Raw genomic sequence first — 23,743 nt, forward strand, 5'->3', positions numbered from 1 at the left:
TGATGACACGGGGTCCCGTAGTGGCTAGTGCATCAATGCACTGTGGAGGTGTATACATCTGCATGGCCGCTCTACCGAGATCTTATGCATCCAAATCATTCAGTTCGTAGAGCTCATTTAGTATATCATTCGGGAAAAAAAAAAAAGGGTAAATTGATCGAATGTCAATGATTCCTACGGAACGAATTTAATTTACTATTCAACAAATTCTATAAATTGAATAATGATGCAGGAACAATGGTAATGAGGGCATGGAGGTGTACTATACCAAAGTAGTGCATTAGAGCATTTCTAGCCCAACTCCAAAACATCATTTTGGAGTGACAAATCTCTATCTTGGAGAAGAGGAGGAACACTCCAACTCATCTCCATTTTGGAGACCCACTTTTGATTCTCTATATATGCATGTAGTGTGCATTTAGTGTTCAACAACCTCTATAAAATGAATCTGTACGTATCATAATGGTATGATTCGCTTAGGCGTATCGAGATGCACTACACTCCTATAGTTGAAATATGGTGCATTAGCGGAGACCCCATTTTGATTGTAGTTGAACAACGCTCATTAATTGATTTATGGTTTTCTAAAAACTAATTACTTTAACTAGCGCACTTATAAACTTCATTCTTGAACAACATTAAAGGGATGTTTGAGAGTCCATTATTTTTCCGAATATGAATTTTGGAATATAGATTATGATGAAAATCTGTAATAGTGTTCAAATGAGTGTGAAACTCGTGTTGTTCACTAGTTCAGCTTTTTTTGTTCGAAAGCGCGTTTGCGTTTGCAAACTAATCAAGCTTTTATTCTACATTGACAAAACTATGGTTACGCTCAATCATGTTATTAAGAGTAAATAAGCATGAACCACACAAAAAAGTTCTAAAATAGGCTATTTAGGAAAAGAATATTCTAAATAGGTTAAGAGCATCTCCACTGTTATATTCACGGTAAGCATATAACCAGGCCATAGATTTGGTTTTCCTTCCCACATAGATTGTGTTTTCTCCAGCATCCTCTCCTGCTTCTCCGCTCTGTCAATACAAATCCCTCTCATGATTCCGGTGTGTGTGTGTTCTTCGATGACTTCCCACCATGGTCTTAACATGTCAACATTCACACTCAGGTTTACTCACTTCAACTATTTTCTCTCGCAATCTCTCTCTCTATCTTATCTGCCTTTCGTCTACAACAAAATATCAACTTAACATAAACTCCAGTACATAACATAGCAACTTAAAGTCATGGAGTGATTACAATGAAAATCAATTCACTTGGAAGTACACATAACATTCATCTCTTCTGGTAGTTCAATTTCTGTATGCAGTATGCAAATAGAAGAGCAAAGACAACAGGGTAAGCAATGAGAGCAACGCCCACAATGACCAGTTGATCATGGTTATATCCGAAGTAACTCCTTAAAAAGACTTTGACAGTTTGAGTTTCACCAAACACCACAAGCTTCTCTTGTCTATCTCCATATTGAGAAGTAAGTACACCCTTTAGGGTCCAAGATGTAGGTGCTAGATAATACATCCAGGTCCACCACTTAGGAATTTGCTGCAAGGGGCATTACAAATTCAACTGGGTCAGTAACACTGCAAAGGGAAAAAAGAATTAAAAAAAATGAAATTTACCGTGCAACGGGTAAATATCTTTAAAATTTAACAAAGTTCCCACAAAGGAGATGGGATTTATACAATTCTAATAGACCATTCACTTTGTCCTAATATCCTATTTAAACCAAATCATTTCCTATACATCAGCTTATGTTGAATTCTCTGTATAATATCTCTCTACCTATAAGGTATCCACATTGCAAACAGCGAATCAACTTGTAAATAAATAGACCAATTGACCAAATAATCTTGGTATCTATTATACATTGTAAATATGGGGCATGTCAGTGGTTGTGAAAACATACAATAAGTCGATAATACTAGGATTTAAAAAAGCTCTTCTCAAAAAAGAAAAAGGATACACATTTCTAGATTTTCAACCAAATTGATGATTTTGCTTACTAACTGAGCTCCAAATTGATAATCGGTAATTAATCTAATACACCAAAGTGCCTAGTGCTTGGAAGTTGGAACAGAAAACTAACAGTCTTCAAGCAAATTTAGGGATTGAAGAGAGTTCAAAAATAAAATTGATGAGCAGAAAAAAGTAGTGGAAATGAGGATTCGAAGAAAGAGATATCGCGAGCTTTGCTAGAGCTTGAGTTTCTGGGTTCATAATTTTCGTCCATTGAAGATTGCCATAGTAAAGGAGCTGACCATAAAAGGAAAAAAATATTCAGATTTCAGAGGAGCCACTGGTGTAGGATTCCACTGGAAAGTTGGGTTGACGGCTTGACGCTGCCTACAAAATGAATTGGTGGGGTTTTGGCAATCAAAAGCTTCCATGGTCAAGGTTCTATATCTTCTATATTTTGGAGATCTGTGAGTTTGGAGTGATATTCAAAAGTTGCGATTTTGTATATCTCATCAATCTGCAGCATATTTGAGTGCCAAAACAGCGAGTAACTTAGGGTTTGATTGTTGAATTGAAGGCCAACAAGTAGGATAGAGGAGTAAGGTTCAATAGAGGCATGGGCATGCTTTGTTTGAGTTGGGGTAGAAAAGTGCACTACTTTTCTCTCATCATTATGACACTATGTCTACACAGTACTTGTGTTGTTTTGCAATCATGAAAGAGACGAAGAGGAGGGAGGAGAACATGCTTCACCCTAGCAACCGTAAGGAAAATTCACAAAAGAAAGATTAGATGCATACTTATAGGCTTAAAGGCTCCCCAACTTTGTAACAATAGTGTCTGTTTTACCTAGTTAAGAAAAAAAAGAATAAGATATGTATAGAATCTACATGTGTTAATAGCTCAAAATAATGAAAACTAACTAGGAGTTCGAATGATTAAATAGTGTTACTTGACTCCATTTATAGCTCATCAACTATGACCGCTAGTCATGTCCAACATGATTGAAATTACCAAAATCTCCCTAACTGCTAAACCTACAATAATGGCAAAGGATATGTCCCTCAAACACAAAGTACCTACCCAACAAACATGCTCCTAATAAATTCTCAGATGTGCCCCTTTCTTCTTCCCATGGTTTTCATCGCCACTTCATCTTAACAAGGATATGACCAAGATTTGTAAAAGTTGCCTCTCCTAGTGAACTAGGTAGATGTAACAAAACTCTTCCTGATGGTTTTTTCCTTGTCCTATTATTCGATCGATTCATCACACCACAAGATGTTCTTTCCCAATTACTAATCAAAATTTCATCTGAATGCGAACATTTGAAGTAAAGGTAGTTAGCTTACCGGTTCAGTAATAAAAAACCCAGCGAACAGGTTAAATAAGGTATAGAACGGTGACTGCAAAACCGCCGCTATTGGAAAGCTCGGTGTCATTGCAATAAGCAGCATTCCAAGGAAAGTGTAGTACGTCAATGTGCAAAATATGGCATAGAAGTACCATAAAACCTTGAAGGCAGACCAATAAAACCCAATCATGGGATATGTGATGATCACAAATATCATTGTTTGGCCCAAGAGATAGGGAACCTCAATCATGACCTACAAAATTAAGCATCCATATATAAAAAAGCAGAACGTGCTAGTAATACAATGCTGATTAACAATTACAGAAAATTACGCCTTATAGCCATGGAACTCATATATTTGGATCTTAGATTTCAAGTTGACTAAAAGCATTAGGAAACATTGCAACAGTTGAATCGAGTTACCTAAGCTTTAGGTAAGTAAGAGATTACCTGAGCAAGTGCATAAGCCCATGAGCCGTACATTCCTGCATACCTTTCCCGATACAAAACAGATCGTTCCGTTGAGACATACAGTAAAACTGATGAACAGTTGTTTACGCCTGTGAAGAATGAAACAGTGGCTATTGCCGCAAGGACATTCGAAAGTCTCAGCTGGTTATCTCTGTCCAAGAAAATGATGTCTATGTTAAATGTGCAAAATTCCACCTCATTAGCATAATAATATTGTATGAAGAGCATAGGAGAGTGAGCAAAGAGTAGCGAGTATTCTTTTGACAGACAGCCTTATTGCTACAAGCTTTCTTATGTATTCTGAGCCCTAGGATAGAGCAAGACTCCCATATAAGAACAACCGGAAACCAGGCTCGAGGGAACCAAGAAAGAAAGAAATCTCATTTCCTGGTTAATATTACTTTTCTTTCCCTTCCTTAAAGGTTCAAGGATTTTACGTGGTCGAACGAACTCTTCTTACACGAGAACGGTGCGGTCCCTTAAACACTACATCAGTGTTTCAAAAACGTATGCTAAGGGAAGGACGAAACGTTTTATGGGGAACGTAATCTCTTTACCAAAAACAAGCTTATGTTACTGACTACAAATATTTTGTGGATGAGAAGGAGGATAAAACAGACGCAACACCCAATGTCTCAGCTCAAACAGGTCTTGGACGATGAGCCTTAAGGGCGAGGATTTGTCGTGAAAGTGTAGTCTTCCTCAAGAGGCTCCCAAGGAGTCATTGTCATTTTCCCGGGATGAGAAAGCCAAAGCGTCTTACAGCCCGCGCTTGGAGAAGGAAATGGGTAAAAGGTCTACTTGTGACGAAACACATGATTTTGGTCTTTATTTTTTTCTGTCTTCCTTTGGGCTGGAGATAAAGCGGAGCTCAAAACTGGATCAATAGCCCAGCTACACTACACTACCACTACCTGTGAGATAGACGTAGGGCACTTCACTCATCTCCAGGTGAGTGAGTGAGTGAGGTGATTACAGAAAGTTGTGTAGTCTGCACTACCTATCTGTAATCAGTTTAGCTTGGGATCCCAGAGCTTCTTAATGTAGTCATCACAGATCAAGGGAATCAGGAAACCATTCTTATGGTGATTCTTCACCCGAGAAATACCCACTCACTACATACCATACATTGACGCTCCCGTTCAAATTAGGTTACTTACATTTTCGTCCCTTGATTCCAAAATAGAATTCCAAAAAGCAAAGACGAGATTAGCGAATATATGCTGCGCATCAATGTGTAGGAAGGATTTCGCCAATAAGACAAGTGTTGTTTCCACAGACAGGATTTGAATTGTCCCCAACCATCTTGTGAGAAACGGGTTGCAAAATGTAGCTCTTTCGAATCGGGAGGAATACTCAGAGAATTTACAAGTGCTCTATTGTTCCTACAAATACAAAGACCGGAAATGCGTCATATATACTGAAGAGTGGTTCGAAAATCACCTAATATGTATCCAGAATATTTCCCCCCTTTTTGATAGGGTTATCATGCACAAAGTGTGGCAACAAAACGAGTCAATCCTCAAAATAAACTTCATTTAAATATGAATGCATCATTAACTTGGACTTGGTTGGACAAGGCCCAGGTTCAGTCCGGACATACGTGCGGTGGGGTCATCTAGTGGTGTGGTGTGACAGGCCAATACTCCCTAGAGGAGGTGACATGGTACCATACCTGCATTTCCATTTTTTGGTACCAAAAAAAAATGAAGGCATCATTAACGCTTATTTCTTACGGACAGTGAGCATTGCAGAGGCTGTATAAATGAAGATTGCCAGAACCTAACATATAGCAATAAAAGTAATGAGTGCCCAATTTTTTGTCTATGCAGCATTCTACGGTATCTTATGTCTCAGAATGCCATATCACAAGGGTAAGTAATTTCCATTCAGTCTTTGTATCTTATTCAAAGATTAATAAAATTTTCTTTGCTGGTCAAAAAAAAGTAATTTCCCAACTGTTTGTATAAAATAAATCAGTCTTAAAAGATTATGTCCAATCTACCAATTAATAGCTATCATTTTTCTTTTTTGAAGATTTATAAACATAGTTGAAGAGTTTAAATATAACAATTCTCTCCTCAATTTGGCTACATGTTGTAGTTTAGCAATTAGAACTTACCACTACCTCAGATGGCCCATAAGTACCTCACTACACTTTGGACAGACTTTGGAACTTACTTGTGTCCGATTATTCTCTCCAGTCTTTGCAACAATGATCATGACTGGGGGTATGGTCGACCACAATTGGTAAAAAGGGAAGAAAAGAAAGTCAAAAAAATAAAGTACACAAGACAAGGCACTGATAATAGAGGCAAAGAAAGGAAAAGATAGCAATGGGTTGTCAAATGACGACGACTCAGTCATTGAAAATTTATGAGCTTCTATTTAGATTTAGTAGCAATGGAACCTCCCTGCTTCAAACCTGAACTATAATGCCCCAAATCTGGGAGCATGACTGATCGTGAAATATGGAACAAACCATGTGGGCTACTAGTCTACTACTAGTAATCGGGCTTAAGCATTTTGGGCCATGTTGATAGGCTCCAACAAGTTACTGGCCCGGTGGTCTAGATGGGCCATTACATATGGTACCAAAGAAACCCAGGTTTTGAGCTCAGTACTTAATGTGGCCACTAGGAAAAAGACCCCTGAAATATCGTGGTAACTCTGGTCAGTAAAGAAACGACCAGTAAAATATCCTGGTGACTCTAATGCTCAACCACTCGTGAGGGCAAAAGGCCATAAAGTTGGGGAGATTGTAACACTCCGTCCCACATCAAAAGCCTATGCGGGCGATCTAAGTTATATAATAAACTATGTGGGCCACTACTAATAACCATGTTGTTACGTTTTAACCCATTATTGAGCCAATCGTACATGGGGACTAACAAGAACCACCCTTACCATGAGTATGATGACTTTAAGGCAAATGTATTCTGAGTTTCCCAGTGGTTGCTGTCTATGCATTATGCTCAATGACTACAGTTTATGTAAATCAATCAATATCCTCTTTTGCTATTGCAACTGAAACTGCATCTAAGCTCATCTGAGGACCATAGAAAGTTAAACAGTTGTAGAGACACCCTTGGAAATGTGTCAACATAACTAAACAACCACAGACAACACTTATTTAGAGATGATAGATTCTACATTACAGTCATACAAAGCAATTCGAGAAAGAACTTGCTTACTCGAAACACTAAAAGAATTATTAGAAGTTTAACTCACTTATACAAGACGGAATTCTTATAAACTTGGGCGAAATCGATGCCAAGTTCGGCTTCTGCCGATGTCGAAGTGACCTCTAACATCCATGTCGCTGGATTGTAATTATTCCTGATCTTGGGAACCCCAGAGACATCCTATCAGAAAAAACAGTCGAATGGAGATGAATCAATTAACCTTTTAATTTTACAAGCATAACCTATACAAGGAGTAAAGGGAAAATATCTAAAAGGCCAATGTATTTTTGTAGCAAACTAACTTCAAAATATTTGATGACACTGCTTGAATGTTGACCTAGTGGTCCAGAGTAGATAACACGCCCGCCAATTTTCAATAGGACTAACTGCAATAGATTTCAAGAGGGTATTAGAGATAATTATTTATTTATAGAATCACAAACAGAATTCCTATACGTAAAGATGGTGAAGTTGTTAGAGGATAAGCCCACAAGAATACAAAGTCAAGCATAGCTAATAACCTATGAAGCACCGACATCCAAATAGGCGGATATACCCGTGTCTGGACACGGGGGCACGCCTGGGACAAGCCTGAAAAAGTACCCTTAAATTTACTGAATTTTTGAAGGGGGACACATCGAGGACACGCCATGGAGACATGGGGACACGTATGGGGACACGGTGGGGGTAGATTTATAATACTCCCTCCGTCCCAATTTAAGTGTCCACTACGATTCTGCGTGCCATTTTCAATGGCTTATATCTCTCTACATATATTATGTTTTATGTTTTTAAAATCATTGTCTTATAGAAATAATTGAGATCTTTCAAACAAGATCCATATTGCATATTTTTAGCAATATATATTAAGAGATATAAGCAATTGAAAATGGCACGCAAAACCGTAGGGGACACTTAAATTGGGACGAAGGGAGTAGTATTTCTAATTTTTTCGAGGGTAGAATACATTAGTACCTTCAAAATTCTTGGATTGTAGTGTAATTAACTCTAAAATACTAACCTGGCACGTCAAACATCTATAAAACCTAAATCGAAGCACAGCAGTCCCAGAGTTCCTTCTCTCTCTCGATTGACCACAACACAACAGTTCTCGCTCACCCCTATGTCCGCCCCCCCCCCCCCCCCCCCCCCCGTCTCTCGTTGTAAATATGAATATATACATGTACTAGTATATATTTATAGCCGTATATATCAACATATATCCCGTAAATCTTAGTGCATACACAAATATAAGTGAGTATAACAGTGTATACATATACACACATATATAATCTCATACACTTCGAAATTTAAGCATGGAAAATATTTGTCCCCATTTTTTTAGAATTCTCGTGTCCGTGTTACAACAACATAACATAACATAACCAGTGTTCTAAAACAAGGAATTAATCGCTTGTAGGGCCTATCCAATTAGGTTTGGCTAATGATTAATCGCCGATTACTAATTAATATGCACTGATTAATCGCTTCAAAGTAGCCAACCGCCCGACTAGAGCTTAGCAACTTTAGAACACTGAACAGAACTCATTTAGTCCCCAATTATTGGGAGTATGGGCGGGGGATGATTGGAGACAGACCTAACCTTTGGCAATATATGCACAAAGTGACTCCTCTCAGAATACCACTGAAACATTGGCCCCCCTAAACCTCCAAGAACCGAGGAGCTACAGGGACGTTTTGCTGCAGAACCATGCCCCCAAATCAAAGCCAAATGGCATCAGAGACGGCAGGCCAAGAGACCCAAATCAATTTATGTGCACATTACCATGCTTCCTTCATTAATAGTCCAGAGCATCGGTATGCATAACTCTCGTGTCCGTGTTACATAGCTAAATAATAGTAACACCACCACCGCGACTACACCACCACAACAAAAATAAAACCAGAACTTGAAAGGCTTCAAATCAAGAGGCTATGTAGGTTTTGAATCATATTTTAATTTTCTTTAACGAAAAGTCTTCTGAATCTTTTATTTTTGCCATTACATGACAATTCATAGAGTAATTTTCTGAACCATACTTAACCTACAGAATTCAAATATTCTAATAGTTGCAACTTGCAATCAACCAACATTGAAGTTCAAATTTTTAGTTCCAGTTCAACATCCAAGCGGACTCATTTTTGAAGTATTCGTTATAGGTTCATTAGTTTCCTACCTCATCAAATGCTTCAAATATATCAATACTCGGTTGGTGAATGGTGCAAACAATTGTTCTTCCCGTATCAGCCACATTCTTTACGGCCCTCATAACAATTGCAGCGGCTCTCGCATCCAATCCAGTTGTAGGTTCATCCATGAAAATAATAGAGGGGTTAGCAACAAGCTCCACTGCTATTGTAAGCCTCTTTCGTTGTTCAGTCGATAAACCACTAACGCCAGGCATTCCAACCAAGCAATCCCTTATTTCATCAAGCTCAATGATCTCAAGGACTTCTCTCACAAATATCTGTTATACGTAGCAGCAATCAAAAGGAAATACAGTTGTAATCTAGTGGAAGAATTAAAGAGTAAATTCAACTTGTACTTATAATGGATATTGTCCATACAAACTTAGTTTTCGAATCGATTTCAGGATGCAGACGCAACCAAGCAGAATAAACCACTGATTCTTCTATTGTAATGTGTGGGGAATGAATGTCTGTTTGCTCACAGTAACCCGAAACCCTAGCAAACGTGTCATGAACCTTTGGATGCCCTCCTATTCGGATATCTCCTTCAACAGTACCACTAGTTTTTCTTCCGGCAAGAACATCCAGAAGAGTTGTTTTACCAGCTCCACTGACGCCCATCAATGCTGTAAGAACACCAGGCTTTAATGCACCCGTAATATCACAAAGAAGTTGGAGGTTTTTCTGTGCGATCAAACAAAATGACAAATCACAAATCACCCAATGTAGGATCATTTTATTACTCAGGATATCAAAAAGCCACCTAAGGTTCCTAAAAGAATTGTTCATATGATTACCAATTGAGCTTCAACCGAGTATTGCACATCTTTAAATGTCAAACAAAGGGGCTTAAACGGTAAAACAAGCTGATCTGTAAAATGAGTCCATTCACCGATGTTAGTTTCCGTAGGAATAAAATTGAAAGATCATTAGCAGAGAAATAAGTAATTTGAAGCAATAATCCAAAAAATTATAAGATAAGGAGGAGAAATACATGACCTTTTTGAGGTTTTGATGTAGTGTTCTGATAACTTTTCGACTGCGCTGCTTTACCAGCAACATTGGAGGAATCTTGGCTTCCTTGTATTTGGGATAGCTTTTCATTGGAAATAATGGCACGAGACCGAGGAGCTGAATTTTCAGTTTGAAATAAAACAAGCACATATCACTATGATATTCTTCTATTGACTTCTTGTAATCAGCAGCTGAACTTACGGTTTAAAAAGGTTAAGGCCAAGATAAACCCAATATTGAAAAGCACTGCAAACCCAATTAAGGCACCAACTGATATCCAGAAGAAGTGTTCACTAAAGTAAAGTCCTCGGGTTTCAAGTGTTTCATTCCCTATCGTCGTATTCCCTGCCAATGTCTACAAAATATAGAAAAGCATAAAATAAATAAGCTGATACAATAAAGAAAGGATAGTTTCATTCCCTATTGTTGCCTTTTCAATAAACTGAGACATCTTGTTGATGTTGTTTTTGAAGTTGCCAATTTGGCAACTGATGTAAATGATTCACATTATCTAAGTGGCCCTCAACTTATTTTGGAGAAAGCAACAAATTTTTTGTATTTATCTACATACTCACCTTTTGCCACCTTGGAGCCAGAAATTCATTTATAGTAAGGCCTATCTGACCATAAGTGAAGGGAGATACCCAAAATCCCCACTTCAACCAAGTTGGGATAAAGGCTGCAATCAACAAGAGGGCTTATAATATTTTGATAAATAATTGTCCAAACTCAAATTTGAAATAGTAACTGAAACCTTACGTTTTGGGAGAACGAAGCCACCAAATAACAAGAAGAATAGCACCGTCAAAAATCCACTAGTTGAAGAAGCAACCATGGTGCGAAAGACAGATGCCAAGAAACGAAACAGGGAAGTTGCAACAAGGTGCAGAGCAAATAGTAGAATGAGGTGTCGAAAGAACCTAAGATACCGAGGCAATGGAAGAAATCAGTTCCAATTCAGTTTTACATTTTACATGGTGTTTGTGTGTGTGTTACCAAGACATATAGTCGATCAGAACTGACTTAAACTAGTGAGTGGTTGATTAAAAAATGGGTAGACATATGAAGACAACTTGCTCCAATTAAATACTCAAATGAAGGAAAACAAAATATATGTCAAAAGGGTAAGCCTTTTCCAGTGACACTAACCTCCCGGGTTCAGGACTGTATCCTATGGCATAGTAAGTTAGAGAAGTCCAAATTAGAGCTTGCAACAGTGAAATAGGGACCTTGAGAATGGTGGATGAGATTGCGTAAGACCAGGCTGGATAGAAGCACAAGTCTCTCTGCTTGTAGAAGACAGCAAGTCTTGCAACAGTCAAGGACAACTCCGGAAGTCCGTCGAAAAAAATCATGATGGTAGCTAGGAACAAACCACCCAAATAAATGTTTATTTGATTGACTTCACTACGCGTCCGCCTTCTCAAGAATATAGTCGCTGTGATAGATGCTGTGACAAGAAGCTGCAAATAAGAGGTGAAGATCAATATGTTATACGGGGTCATAAGACAAAATGATTAACTATTTAACACTCAAGTGCATAACAATTTAACTTTAAAGGTCATATTTGTTTTTTGATAACTTTTAAGGTAGTATTGGCAATAGAGAGGAAAAAAAGTGACGATGAAAGAAGTACAAAGTCAATGATCATAACCTGAGTTGATTTGAATACATAAAGAAAATAATTTCTCCTCATGAGTAGATATTCCCTTGACATGCAAGCTTTAAACAGTTCCCATTTAGAAAGAGAATATGGGCTAAAAGAAATTGCACTCTTATGTTGAGACTTCATAAATGGCAGTGATAGCTCATTATCTAGCTTCTTCCCATAAGTAGATTCCTTGAATTTCTTGGAAAACATATCAACGGAGATGTAACTGTACGGCTGTTCAGCTTGGTGCCAGAACTGTGCTTGATCTTTTCTTGAGATAACCTGGAATGAAATCAACAGTTTAATGCACAGAACTTGAAAAATATAAGAGCTCAAGGAAGAATTTCATATTTACCAAGATCTATGAAACACCGGTACTCCAAAAATGTTGTACGAGAAACATGTACTGGTACGTTTTTGGGCACTCTGCTCCAATAGGGATAAATAGCCGGTACATTAAAAACATAAGCAGTCCATTCCAATGTTGGGTATGGCATCTATACCCATGGGTACAAGGTCAGGTACTTCTATGGTATGGCTCTGGTACGCCTTTTTCTTTTTTCTTTTTTCAATTTTTCTGTACATGCTTGATATATATTACTAATGGCTAATATTTTCTAAAATACTAACTTATTATTTTGTCTATTTATTCTTATTGTGTATAAAATTCCCAAAAGAACTACCGTGCAGAACCACAAAAAAGTTTTAAAAAAAAAACATAAGCACCTCTGTGAATTTATGTTGCGAAAAGAAAGAAAAAAACGGAAAGAGTAGGATCTGCCAAGTTTAAATCGAGCACACGAGCTCTAGTATGTAGTTAAGGCATACTAGAACTTCTGGGAAAAGGATCAGATCATGCCAAAGGAAGTAGATGAACACTAGTGGTTGCATATTATCTAGATCAAAAAGCTGATAAAAAAAACTAGATAAAATACAAGTGTACCTAAAATGTGCATCATTCTGGTATGAGGACTGAAAGCTGAAACGTGGCACGCCACATACCCTAAGTCATGGTACGATAGGGCTAGGCTTCTATCTATTAGAAATCTAGAATACTAAAATATAGTTCTTTCAACAGTAAATATCCAATAAAACATATTATCTCCCCAATTATTTATTCCAAAGACATTTTTATTCATTTCCAAGCTACATTCTCTCTAGATTCTTATTGACATAAATAGCAAAACCCTGGGATCACTTAGAATCACTAAACTCAGTATTTCGGAACGGAATTGAACCATACTTTGGACTGTTGGTTCGAACATGCAAATTGACGGGTATTTTTCGTTTTCCGGTTGGATAGAGAATTACCCTTGCCTTTGTTTGCTAAAATTTTATTTTTGACATATACTGTAATAATCTTTGTAAAACAAATATACAAGTACCCTGGCATGCCTGTAGAGTGTCTTTTTAGGTTTTGCTAAATGCAGTATCCGTAACTTGGTTTGTAGGTTTTCTATTTCGTCATACCCGTGGTTCATAGACCAAGATAAACTTACCTCTTGGAGGAAGTCAGCTACCCCTTTCCTTTCAGGACATCTAAACCCACAATCCTCAAAAAATTCCAGAACGTGACTACAAGGTCCATGATACACAATCTTCCCTTCTGCCATCAAGATAATGTCATCAAAGAGATCAAAGGTTTCCGGTGCTGGTTGAAGAAGTCCCACAAGTATAGTAGCATCAGTGATATGTGCTAGCTGTTGAAGACAAACAATAACTTGATATGTGGTGGAACTGTCTAAGCCATTTGATATTTCATCCATAAAAAGAGCTTTTGTAGGACCTATAATCATCTCCCCTGCAAAAAACAAATAAGCATTCTCTGGTTGGGTTAATTACATTGGGATCTCAAATTGGATAGTGGACCTATAAATCATGTCTGTAAAAAAATATTGCAATTAGAACATAATTAAGTATGAGTAGAGAGTAATGCCCGTGATATAATTAGCGTGATACAAACCCACTATAGCTATGGTCAAGAAGTCATAATAAATTTGTAAGTTTATAAATTTAAGTGTAAGTTGATACATGTACCATCCTTTAAAAAATATCGCTCTTCATTTATTAGATCAAATATTATCTTGTTCAGTAAGCTTGTCATCTTTAGCTTGGTAATTCATCACATTTTGATTGCATTATCAATCCAAAACTTATCAACCTTGACAATTTGTTGACGATGGTAATCTATTCTGGACAAAAAATCCATCCTTGTTTGTTTTCCTGATGAGTGCTAGGTTTTGACAATCTCTAATTGCAAGACTCTAAAACATATCAAGTATCATCATTTTTTTATATGTTCTGCATAGAATCTAAGAATCAGGATGTAACACCCCGGATTTTACCATTAGTGTCCTTTTCTTTTAAATCTCTTGAACTGATAATCTATGAGTAGGATGAGGGAAATGTAAGGCGCGCTGGTTAGTATTGTCACGCATGTAAGTAAGGCTTATGATTAGATCATAGATGTCATGGTAGTGCTGGTGGGAAACAATTGAACCTACAGTCAGTTAATGCTTGGTGTTATAATAGGTGTAGGTAAGTTTGTTTTTTTTTAAGAACCAATACAGTCAGTGGGGTAATAGTCTATATGTGCATCGCTTTGGTTTTGATTTTCTATAGACGGTTAGCTTCGTTTTTTGTTCTATCAAGCACAGAAGGCACCAAACACACATAGGATAGATGTGATTGGTTTTGATCAGAGGGAGCTGAGGTGCCTTGTTTGGGGCAGAGGCCCTTTTTCAATTAGTGAGTTTGAGTCAGAATTAGACGGTAAGAATTAGTCCGATTCTTGATGATGATATTCACATATCTTACGGCCACAATCGTCATTTGAGGTTTCGGAAGTATATAATATGCATTTCAATCTTTGGAGTATTTTCTTGATTATCCCCGTCTTGAATCTTGTTGATATCATGCTTTTTATTTAATCCGTGTTGTCTCATTGGATTCTATGAGTTTATTGATATTATTATTGAACAGGATATGAGGCTAAAAGCCATGGATTGGATTAGTCTATATACAAGCTCACCTAGGGCCCAGGAAAATTATTGAGCATACCGGGTAATAATTAATTTTGTCCGGCCAATGTGCACATACCCATAGGTGGAGCTCAGCATGGTGCCGTGAAGAGCAAGGAACAAGGTCCATATGATTAAGCTAATCCCATTGCTTTGCGCTCTTCTTCTGTCATACTATACTTCCACGTATTTTGGGGTTTTAGGTACGAGACAGATTAGTGGCGGCCGAATTTGAGAATTTAAGGATTATTTATTCTGGGACATTATGTATATATCTGGACATTAAAGGGCCCATCTGTTATAATAAATTTAGCACTCATTTATTTTTATGGTGATGTAAATTTTGGGTCATTACATTGGAGATTCTTGACAGTAACATATTCTTATTATGAGGGAATATTTTTATTTAATTTTGCATTTATGTCTGATGTTTGAAAAGATTTTGATTGAACCTTAGATTGGAAATATAATTGATTGCACTGAGAATAAACATTCTAAATTTCAGTGCATGGAAATATTTGACTGAATCTTAATTTGGTTTATTTGATATGTATGACATTAGTACGGGTAATTCAAAGATATTTTGAATAAGAGAAGAAGACCCCATGAAAAACAAATTACTGTGATGTGGATTTATTAACAAAGTTTTTCCAAATTTAAGACCTTACCTCAAATGCACATTAGATGTTAGGACCACGGCTCACGGTCTCTTTGTGTTGGCAAATTCCAAGACAGAACACATTTATTTTTATCCCCATTTATCGAGTTGTATTTTATTTATTTTGTTTTTAGAGTGTTTGTTTAGGAAGTGAAAGGAAATATAATTGAGAGTGAGTGTTTCGTACAGATAGAAAAGGAAAGATGTTCTCGTGAGGAAAGAAATTGGTGCTCATGGAAAGACTTGCTGGACATGGTAAGGATTTGCTGCACATGGAAACGATCATTCGGTAATCGCAAGGCGCGGTAATTAATCTAAGCAATCTACTAAGGCACGAGATTTTTTGATTGCCGAGGATATTCTGTTTACTTAAGGACGATGAGTTAGAAAGTAAGAAGAGTGAGAGAGAGCTGCCAACAGAGGTTTTAAAAACCCATATCATCTGAATATATAAAAGACGACCAGGTCTTGGGGTTTTTTTTTGGTGCACCTCGGAAACTACTATCTACTATCGTCATGCTCTAAGAGATTAACTTCAAGAGGTTTTCATCTACATCTACAATCGGTCCCTAATCCAAGCCCTTTCGTGGAGTTCGAAAGTCATCTTTGGAAGGCTCGTGGATTCGAGGCAGTGGCGGTCAAGCATTCAGAGAGGTGTGCGTGGATTCGGCAAGAGCGTCTAGGTTTAGGTTTGTGGAGTTCAAACTTATCGTAAGAGTTCTTGTAACCTCGTGTTTAGTAGTGCTTGATTTCTTCCCGTGGTTTTTTTTTTCCCGTTTAGGGTTTTCCACGTATATCTTGCGTTTATCTATTTGCTTTCGTTTGTGCGATTAATCTTGTTATCAGTTGGTGTGTTGATTAATTGAAGAGATAAAAAATAGCAAATCTATAAACCTAGGCGATCTAGATTTTTTCATTAGACGCACACACAGAGTAACATTCAACTTATGTCCTTGAAAGACAACGGTAACACAGTTTTCCAAAAACACTTGCACCAGTGTCAAACATGATGCAGCCATGGGTTGAATTGTCTACTACAGTGTCAGACTCAAGCACTCAAACTCCACATATTCCACATTCAGAAAAGTGTAGTCTACCTGTAGTCAATCTTTTCTTTTGTCCGCCGGAGACACCTCTCCTCATGGCATCACCAACCAGTGTGTCAGCACAAATATCAAGTCCTAAAATCTGATTAATCACGGAAATGTTGATAAAATCATCAACACGTGTTATCCAACCAAAGACAAAAGAAGATCAATGCCAACTCTGTTGAAAGACTTGCCTTCAAAATGTAGTCAGTCTGGAGGGTAGTCTTTTGTCCTTCAATGGAAATTTCCTGGTAAAAGAAAACATAGACATCGTCATAGATAATCAGTTACATTAGGAATATAAGTAATGCAATTAATGATCTAAAAATATTGCATCACTTATATCTCAGTTACAGTCTGCACACTTCTTAAAAATTATAATTTTGAGATGCCCATAGTCCTCAACTGAAATGGCAGAAGATTCGCAATTAACTGGTTTGCATATCAGTATCTAGTCATCCCAATTAGCGAATGACTCCTTTTAATACAGGAAGTACCAGATAAGCTCTTATTACATGACCATACTACATCCAAAAATCCAGGACAAAATGTATTCGTGGAAGGATGCCTGATATTAAAAGAGTACACTGTTTGCTATTAACGTATGTAATAAAGTTTTTGACTTTCATTGATTAAACAAGCTTCTGTCAACAAGATCATCCCAATTAGGGACAAAATAAGGCAGTAATATGGTTATATCACACCGTCATTCACACAGCTACTGTCATGCTCCCAAGTTTAGTTCTACTTGCTATGTTCAATTATCACCAGCACACAATCCCTGCAGACGATTAAGCATGCAAATTTCTATGAACCTTTTATTTCCCCCTGGGCTTCCCAATTTTCCATTATTAAAGTGAAATTTGAGTTCAGTTACAAAATCGATATCTGAGGGAGAGACAGAGACAGAGAATTTGACTCTGATCATCACCACACACAGAAAGCAAATTATTACTATCATGGTCTGTGCGTATTCCAGGATGACCAACAAAAGCCTGTATAAAAGCATATTGACAACTACATAAACATAGGAGCCTTGCGGGTTAAAAAAAAAAAACTCCTGAAACGTAGGGGGAAGAGAAGACCAGAGATAATAAAAGCACCTTCATGTACGTATCTATATCTGGATCTGGAACAACTCGTGCCTCTTCCTCCCTTTTGCTGACCTCAGCCTTGATCTCTGGGCAAGTTTAAACAATTTATTTTTCCATAAAATAAAATAAAAATTTTATTGTAACAACCATTAGAAACATCAACTTATAAGAAATAAACAAGAAAATCCTTTGATTGCTTGAAGGGTCCATACCTGCTAGGGTTCCAACCCCCTGGAAGCGAGCTGAAAAATCAAGTGCTTCCCTAACAGTCATTTCAGGCATGTGTAGGTCATTTTGGCTTATATAAGCAGAAGTTTTCTGGGGAATGCAATCTTCCAGTTTGTAACCATTGTAAAGAACTTCCCCTGAAACCTATTGCAGGAAAGGATGAACAAAAATGAAAATGTGTGGGAAGAAGCTCTTGAAAACTAGCTCAATCTATCAAGAAAAGTAATCAATTCAAGGACAGTGGTTACATGTTGTGCGGGGTGCGGGCAGATTGGCACATTGTTTATCCAACCCACCATCCACCGTCGGCACAAAAATTCAGTAGGGCGATTGATTGCATTCATGCATTGTTGATCAACTCAAAGTTAAAAATTTATCCCATAATTCCAGCGTAATGAAAGGAGAGCTGAATCATTAGCAATTGGTTGATTCGTAGAAGCATGTGCTAGACAAAACACCAGTGGAATCTGAGTTTCTCCGAAAAGAACGTCACATCTTGCATCATACTTCATCAACTTGAATGAAGATATACAGTGTGTGTTTAGGGTTTAGGGTTATACGTGGACATTTGAGACAACTTTTTAAGGACGTATGACAGAACTTGGAGTATATGAAAGACATCCGAATCAACAACCCAACACCTTAAAAAGAAGATATCACAAATAAGTTACCCAAAAACTTAAGTTTGTAGAGTAAAGCATGTGTCCGTGTTAGCTTTACCTATAACTCCGCAAATTTGCACATCTAATTACTCCATACAATCATTATCGTTCCACTTTCCAATCTCTGACAACTCTAATTATTTGAAACAAACAAAAATAAAAGTTACCTTGAGAGATTTGTCTAGATTGCCAGAAAGTGCTTTCAATAAAGTAGTTTTCCCACATCCTGGAGGACCGAGCAGCAAAGTCATCCTGCAGCAATAGCAGGTCTACTTGAGTAAACTGATAAAAATTTCCAAATAAAAAATTACGATAAGGATTTTCTTCTTATGCTTACGAAACGTTACACAGGTATCTTTCTTCAAAATGCATAACAATGGAAACACGTATTTGAAGACAAGAATGGAAGCTTGCTAAACACATGTAAAATATATGGTGATATATGTTAATCAGTCCAACCTCCAAATATCGAAATCAATCAACAGCCTTCAGTTTTGAGTCATGAAGGGAAGGAATGGAGTCAATGGACCAGTAAAGTGAAACTTCCAAATAAAAAAGCAAACCACTACAGCACCACTTAAGAGAACGTGTAGAGTGAGCCGTTTTACATGACAAGATTAAAGACTCCATTATTTGTTCAACCACAATGGTACTACTTCTCATATGGCAAGTCAAGGTCAGCTAAACTAACATAGATTGAGCTTCAAATGAATCACACCTTCCAGGCTTAATGATACCACTGAAATCATCAATGATGTTTATCTTGGCCTTTTGTGGCTTCAAACCAAGTACCTTGGTGCAGTCCTGTGGGAAAAATGCATAAATTAATCAGTTTAGCCATTTACAAAGACTACGACGGATCTACTTTACTTGATGTTGCTTCTAGACATAATTTTCCTGAACTTCGATTTATTTACCAGTTTTTGCAGAAAAATATCAATTCAAACAAGAGATGGTTCGACACCCCTAAACATTTGATTCATGCATTGTGAACCCGAGAACCACCTAAATTTGGATTTAGGGGCTCATTCCTCGTCATAAAACGGCAAATATATGTGAGACCACTTTCAGAAGCCCGCTCATAAAAACTCATTTCACACTGAGCCTGTCGATGAGTTGGACAAATTCAGATGAAACAGCAAACTGTCCATATTCACATAATTTTGATAAAAGTAAATTTAATTCCTTTTACTGTAATTAACATAAAGTGGATTGAAAATTTTAGACAGCCGGCAACATATGTTGTTTAGGTCCCGAATCAAGTTGTATACATAAAATACTTAACCCAGATAGAGATGTAACTTGGAAGTCGAGAAAACAACCCAAATGCCTGCCTATCTATACACAACAATGATGACTTATAATTTTTGCTTGAAGAAAGTTGATACTTACAAAAAAAATGCTTTTGAGTGAATTCCATAGAGTTGGGAGCGGCTTGCCATGAACCACCTCACACTCTGCTTCCACCCGAAGATTGTTATATCTCACTACCACTCTCGGCAATTCTACACCAACTCTATCAGAATCAATTAAAGTACCAATAACCAATCAGCATATCCCCAAAAGGCAGTCATGAAACAAGTATGTTTATACCTAGATTCAAAGATGGAAAATGAAAAACCAAGAGCACAAATGAGGATTGAACAACTCGTAAGGACAATGAGTAACGGCATTGCATTGTAACAGATTGAAAAATTATGAACTTCAATGCTTGACCAAGAAAACTTGGAACATCAATTCCATTGAATTGGATGAAGATGTAAGAATGCATACATGACAGTGCATGTAAACTCAAACATTCTTTATCTATACATCTAGTTCTAGATGTGTTTGATCATGTATGTGCATGAGTGTATCAGTACTATGGAAAAAGGACTTACTTATCTATCCTTTTTCTCATTTTCTGTAACAGTTGAAGGTTGTCATTCTCGATGTGTTTGATGAGCTTTTCAACAAACACATGTCTCTCTAGAGAAGCGGTCTTAGTAACCTCAATTACCCTTTTGGATACTTTATTTTCTTCTAACAAAGATGATCTCAACTGAACAAATGTAGGTAGTCTATCAAGTTCAGCCCACTTTGTGGCATAGTCATCGTCAAGGTCATCCTTTATAGAAAAAAACTCTGAACTGGCTCTGGAACTAGAGGTCTGGTACTGGAAAGGTGATCTCAAATGGGTTGCTATCTCTGCCTGCTCAATTCTCGGTGGCTCTATTTCATCATTAGAAGCAAATTGAGCCATACTCCACATCCTGGGAGAGACTCAAGTGGACTGGCCGGACAAGAATAAAAGGTAGGCACAGACTTTATATACATACATATTATATAAATAATATGTAAAACAATGCTTATGTGTATATGTATATTCAATGGTTGTGCCCCCTTTCACACCATGCTCACTTTTCTAAACAAAGAGTTCGAGTATCAAAATTAGCCAAGGCTGCCGCATTGGTCGCTTACCCACAGTGTTGATACAGTCCAAAGCTGATGCTAAGAAAATCATACTCCCATTCTTGCCAACTCCAAATGTAGTAGTTTTACCTCTTTGCCCTTTAATATATCGTACCCACACCACCACCCAAAACAACCCAACCCTAAGCTACCAACAGCCATCACCACCACCCTCAATACCAACCACCCTCCGGCAGAGACGGACATGCGGGCCCCACCCAAAAAAACATTTACATAGCATTCTGCATTATTGTAATATATGGAACTAATTTACTCCCAGTGCACCAAGTTTGTGGGGTTCCATATCCTGCACCGCAATGGTGATTTTCCTTTGCATTATGATATGACATATAGCTGATTTGAGATTCAATTCTCCAATTTATCAAAATGTTCTATTAAAATTCAAAACTTTAAAAATTCGAAATTAATTGTAAATAATTTTTTCTTTCTCCTAATTCGGTCCCCTTGAGTCCAAATCCTGATTCCGCCACCCGCCCTCCCCCTGCATCCTCAACCCCAACCCCAACCCCACCCTCCCTTGCCAACCCCAACAGCAGGATATCTACTCATACAGGAATTGATACATAGGAATATATATACGCATAGAGACATATCTATCTATCACAGTTATAAAGGAAATCTACCTCTTAGTGTGAACGGCAGTTATGAGCCTGACTCACACTTTTAATTGACCTAAATTACCCCTTAATACTGCCCGAAAAATTGTCCAAGAGAGAAAAAACGGCCACCCTAATTATTTTCCCTCATTTTTCTACTTTCACATCTCAGAGTTTACAACAGATTAATCCCAATAGAAGATTTTTCACTTCTCCTCTTTTACACAATCTAATTCGCACACGCATCGCATGTGTCCAGGCATATAGTGATTGTATGTTTAAAGATCAGACATAACCCTAATGCTTTGGTGACTTATCTCCAGTGACCATATATTGGTTACCATGTGATGCGTCATTGGTGTATTTGTAGAGTACCACTTCACTTGTCATGTAATCAAACCCTATCAATGCAGTAATGACACATCACATGGTATCCAAAACGTGGTTACCAGAAATGGTCACTATAGCATTGCTCCAGACAACGGAAAAATAGAGTGGCTATCGGTGACCATGTCTGAACACCACATTTTGAGTACCACCATGTGAGATATCATCATGGTATTGATAAAATGTGCATTGGTACATCACAATGGGGCACATTTAGAGGATGATTTTGTGGGTCCCACAACAAACTAACTCATTATTACCACAAAAATGTATTGATTCCGTAAACCCTACATAATTTTCACTAATCACGGGAGGGTAATGTTCACCCTCGTCAAATGAGGGTGAACAAAATTATTCTCCACATCCTACCAAAGCATTAGTGGGGAAAATAAAACTAAAAAACGTTGTGCACAAAGGTTAAAATCGAACATGAGAGCAGTATCCCTCAACACGCACATCAGCACAAACATGTTCGTCTTCATGTTTCATAACAAATGAAATGAAGCTGAGAGGCATAGTACCCGAGCCAAAAAGGTGCCGATTCTTCGGATCCGACGGGTTGAACGTGCCATCGGCGTTGTTCGGATTTTGTGAGCCGGACGAAACCCTAACTTCTGAGTTCGTTTTAAAATGTCCATTGTTCTAGCGTATTCTCAGAAATGACGTTTGTTACGGCGGGAATGTGGAGGCTACGGCGGTTTCCGGCCAGGAGGGACTGGGGCGTGTAATTATTCAGTGCCCTTGGCCATTGCCAAGTGGTGCGGGGCATTGCCAAGTTCGTGCCCCAACACACAGTGTTCTAGAGAATAGGTAGTGCCCCTCCATCGGGAATTGTGTAAATTTTCCTGGCGGTGGCGGTGGAGCATTGGTGGCGGAGAGGCTTGAGAGCAGTCGCAGTGTTGGTATTTTTTAGAAATTTTGGGGCACTTTGGTAATTTAAAACTTGAGGTTGGGGTGGATACTTTTTTTTTTTTTGACCAAATATAAACTGCAAATATATAGATAACAAATATAGAACAAGCAGACCATTACAAAAGCATACGACAGTCCCGAGCAACCACCAAAAAACAACTTAGCCCGACAAAGCAAACCAAACAAACAAGGCCAAAACGAACAATCCCATAGAATCCAAAAAAACGCAAGCGCACCCTCAACGACGAGCACACGAACTATGAAACCTGCAGAACAAGAGTAAGGAACAAGAGAAAATAAATCAATGTAGAGGTTGGGGTAGATACTTGGAAAAGATGGGGTTCGAATAGAGGGTATGGTAGATCATAGATGATCATAATAGAGAGTTTACTTTGATACTAGGGTGTTTCCGGTAGGAAAATATTTGTAGATTTTTATTTGTGATCGAGAAATTGTTAGATATTTTCGATAGTAAATAAGTTGTTAAAAAATGTCAAATTATTTTTGGTAATGAATAGGTTATTGATAGTTTATGAGTAGAGTTACTGTAGCAAAAACAGTGTTTGTTGACAACTTTTAGCTTTTGATTATTAATTTAAGAGATTGTTAAGGTTAGCAATGTAAATGTCAACAATGGCATAATGAAAATTAGATAACCAAAACTTATCACATCATATTTTAAAACTAAAAAAACAAAAAATTGTGAACAGTAGAAAATAGTTTTGAAACTAATAAAAACTATTTACTAGAAATAGAAAATAGTTTTTGAAACTTTTTTTTGGAAAA

General features: G+C 37.6%; 1 protein-coding gene and 1 non-coding gene across 4 annotated transcripts; both read right to left on the minus strand.

Moving 5' to 3' along the window:
• Nucleotides 1-1,188: 1,188 nt before the first annotated feature.
• LOC131308702 (pleiotropic drug resistance protein 3-like) lies at nucleotides 1,189-22,990 on the minus strand. 3 transcript variants are annotated; one of them, XM_058335694.1, is made up of 24 exons: nucleotides 20,471-20,988; nucleotides 19,983-20,106; nucleotides 19,309-19,394; nucleotides 18,758-18,842; nucleotides 17,913-18,072; nucleotides 17,710-17,786; nucleotides 16,801-16,854; nucleotides 16,616-16,706; nucleotides 13,340-13,641; nucleotides 11,844-12,122; nucleotides 11,339-11,652; nucleotides 10,949-11,109; nucleotides 10,765-10,868; nucleotides 10,391-10,544; nucleotides 10,175-10,306; nucleotides 9,973-10,046; nucleotides 9,554-9,859; nucleotides 9,163-9,453; nucleotides 7,288-7,371; nucleotides 7,032-7,165; nucleotides 4,961-5,185; nucleotides 3,780-3,951; nucleotides 3,328-3,582; nucleotides 1,189-1,561 (listed from the first exon to the last, which is right to left on the minus strand). In XM_058335694.1, the coding sequence occupies exons 1-24, from the start codon at nucleotides 20,839-20,841 to the stop codon at nucleotides 1,295-1,297; spliced, it is 4,302 nt and encodes a 1,433-aa protein (XP_058191677.1). In that variant the 5' UTR covers nucleotides 20,842-20,988; the 3' UTR covers nucleotides 1,189-1,294. The 3 variants fall into 3 exon arrangements, with proteins under 3 accessions (XP_058191677.1, XP_058191678.1, XP_058191679.1); XM_058335695.1 differs by lacking the exons at nucleotides 19,983-20,106; nucleotides 20,471-20,988 and adding an exon at nucleotides 22,567-22,990; XM_058335696.1 differs by lacking the exon at nucleotides 7,288-7,371.
• Nucleotides 8,680-8,787, minus strand: LOC131309029 (small nucleolar RNA snoR100). Its single transcript, XR_009194703.1, has one exon. It is a non-coding gene; the product is annotated as a small nucleolar RNA snoR100 (small nucleolar RNA).
• Nucleotides 22,991-23,743: the final 753 nt, after the last annotated feature.

This window comes from Rhododendron vialii, chromosome 11a (genome assembly GCF_030253575.1).
Source record: "Rhododendron vialii isolate Sample 1 chromosome 11a, ASM3025357v1".
Taxonomy (NCBI): Eukaryota; Viridiplantae; Streptophyta; class Magnoliopsida; order Ericales; family Ericaceae; genus Rhododendron; species Rhododendron vialii.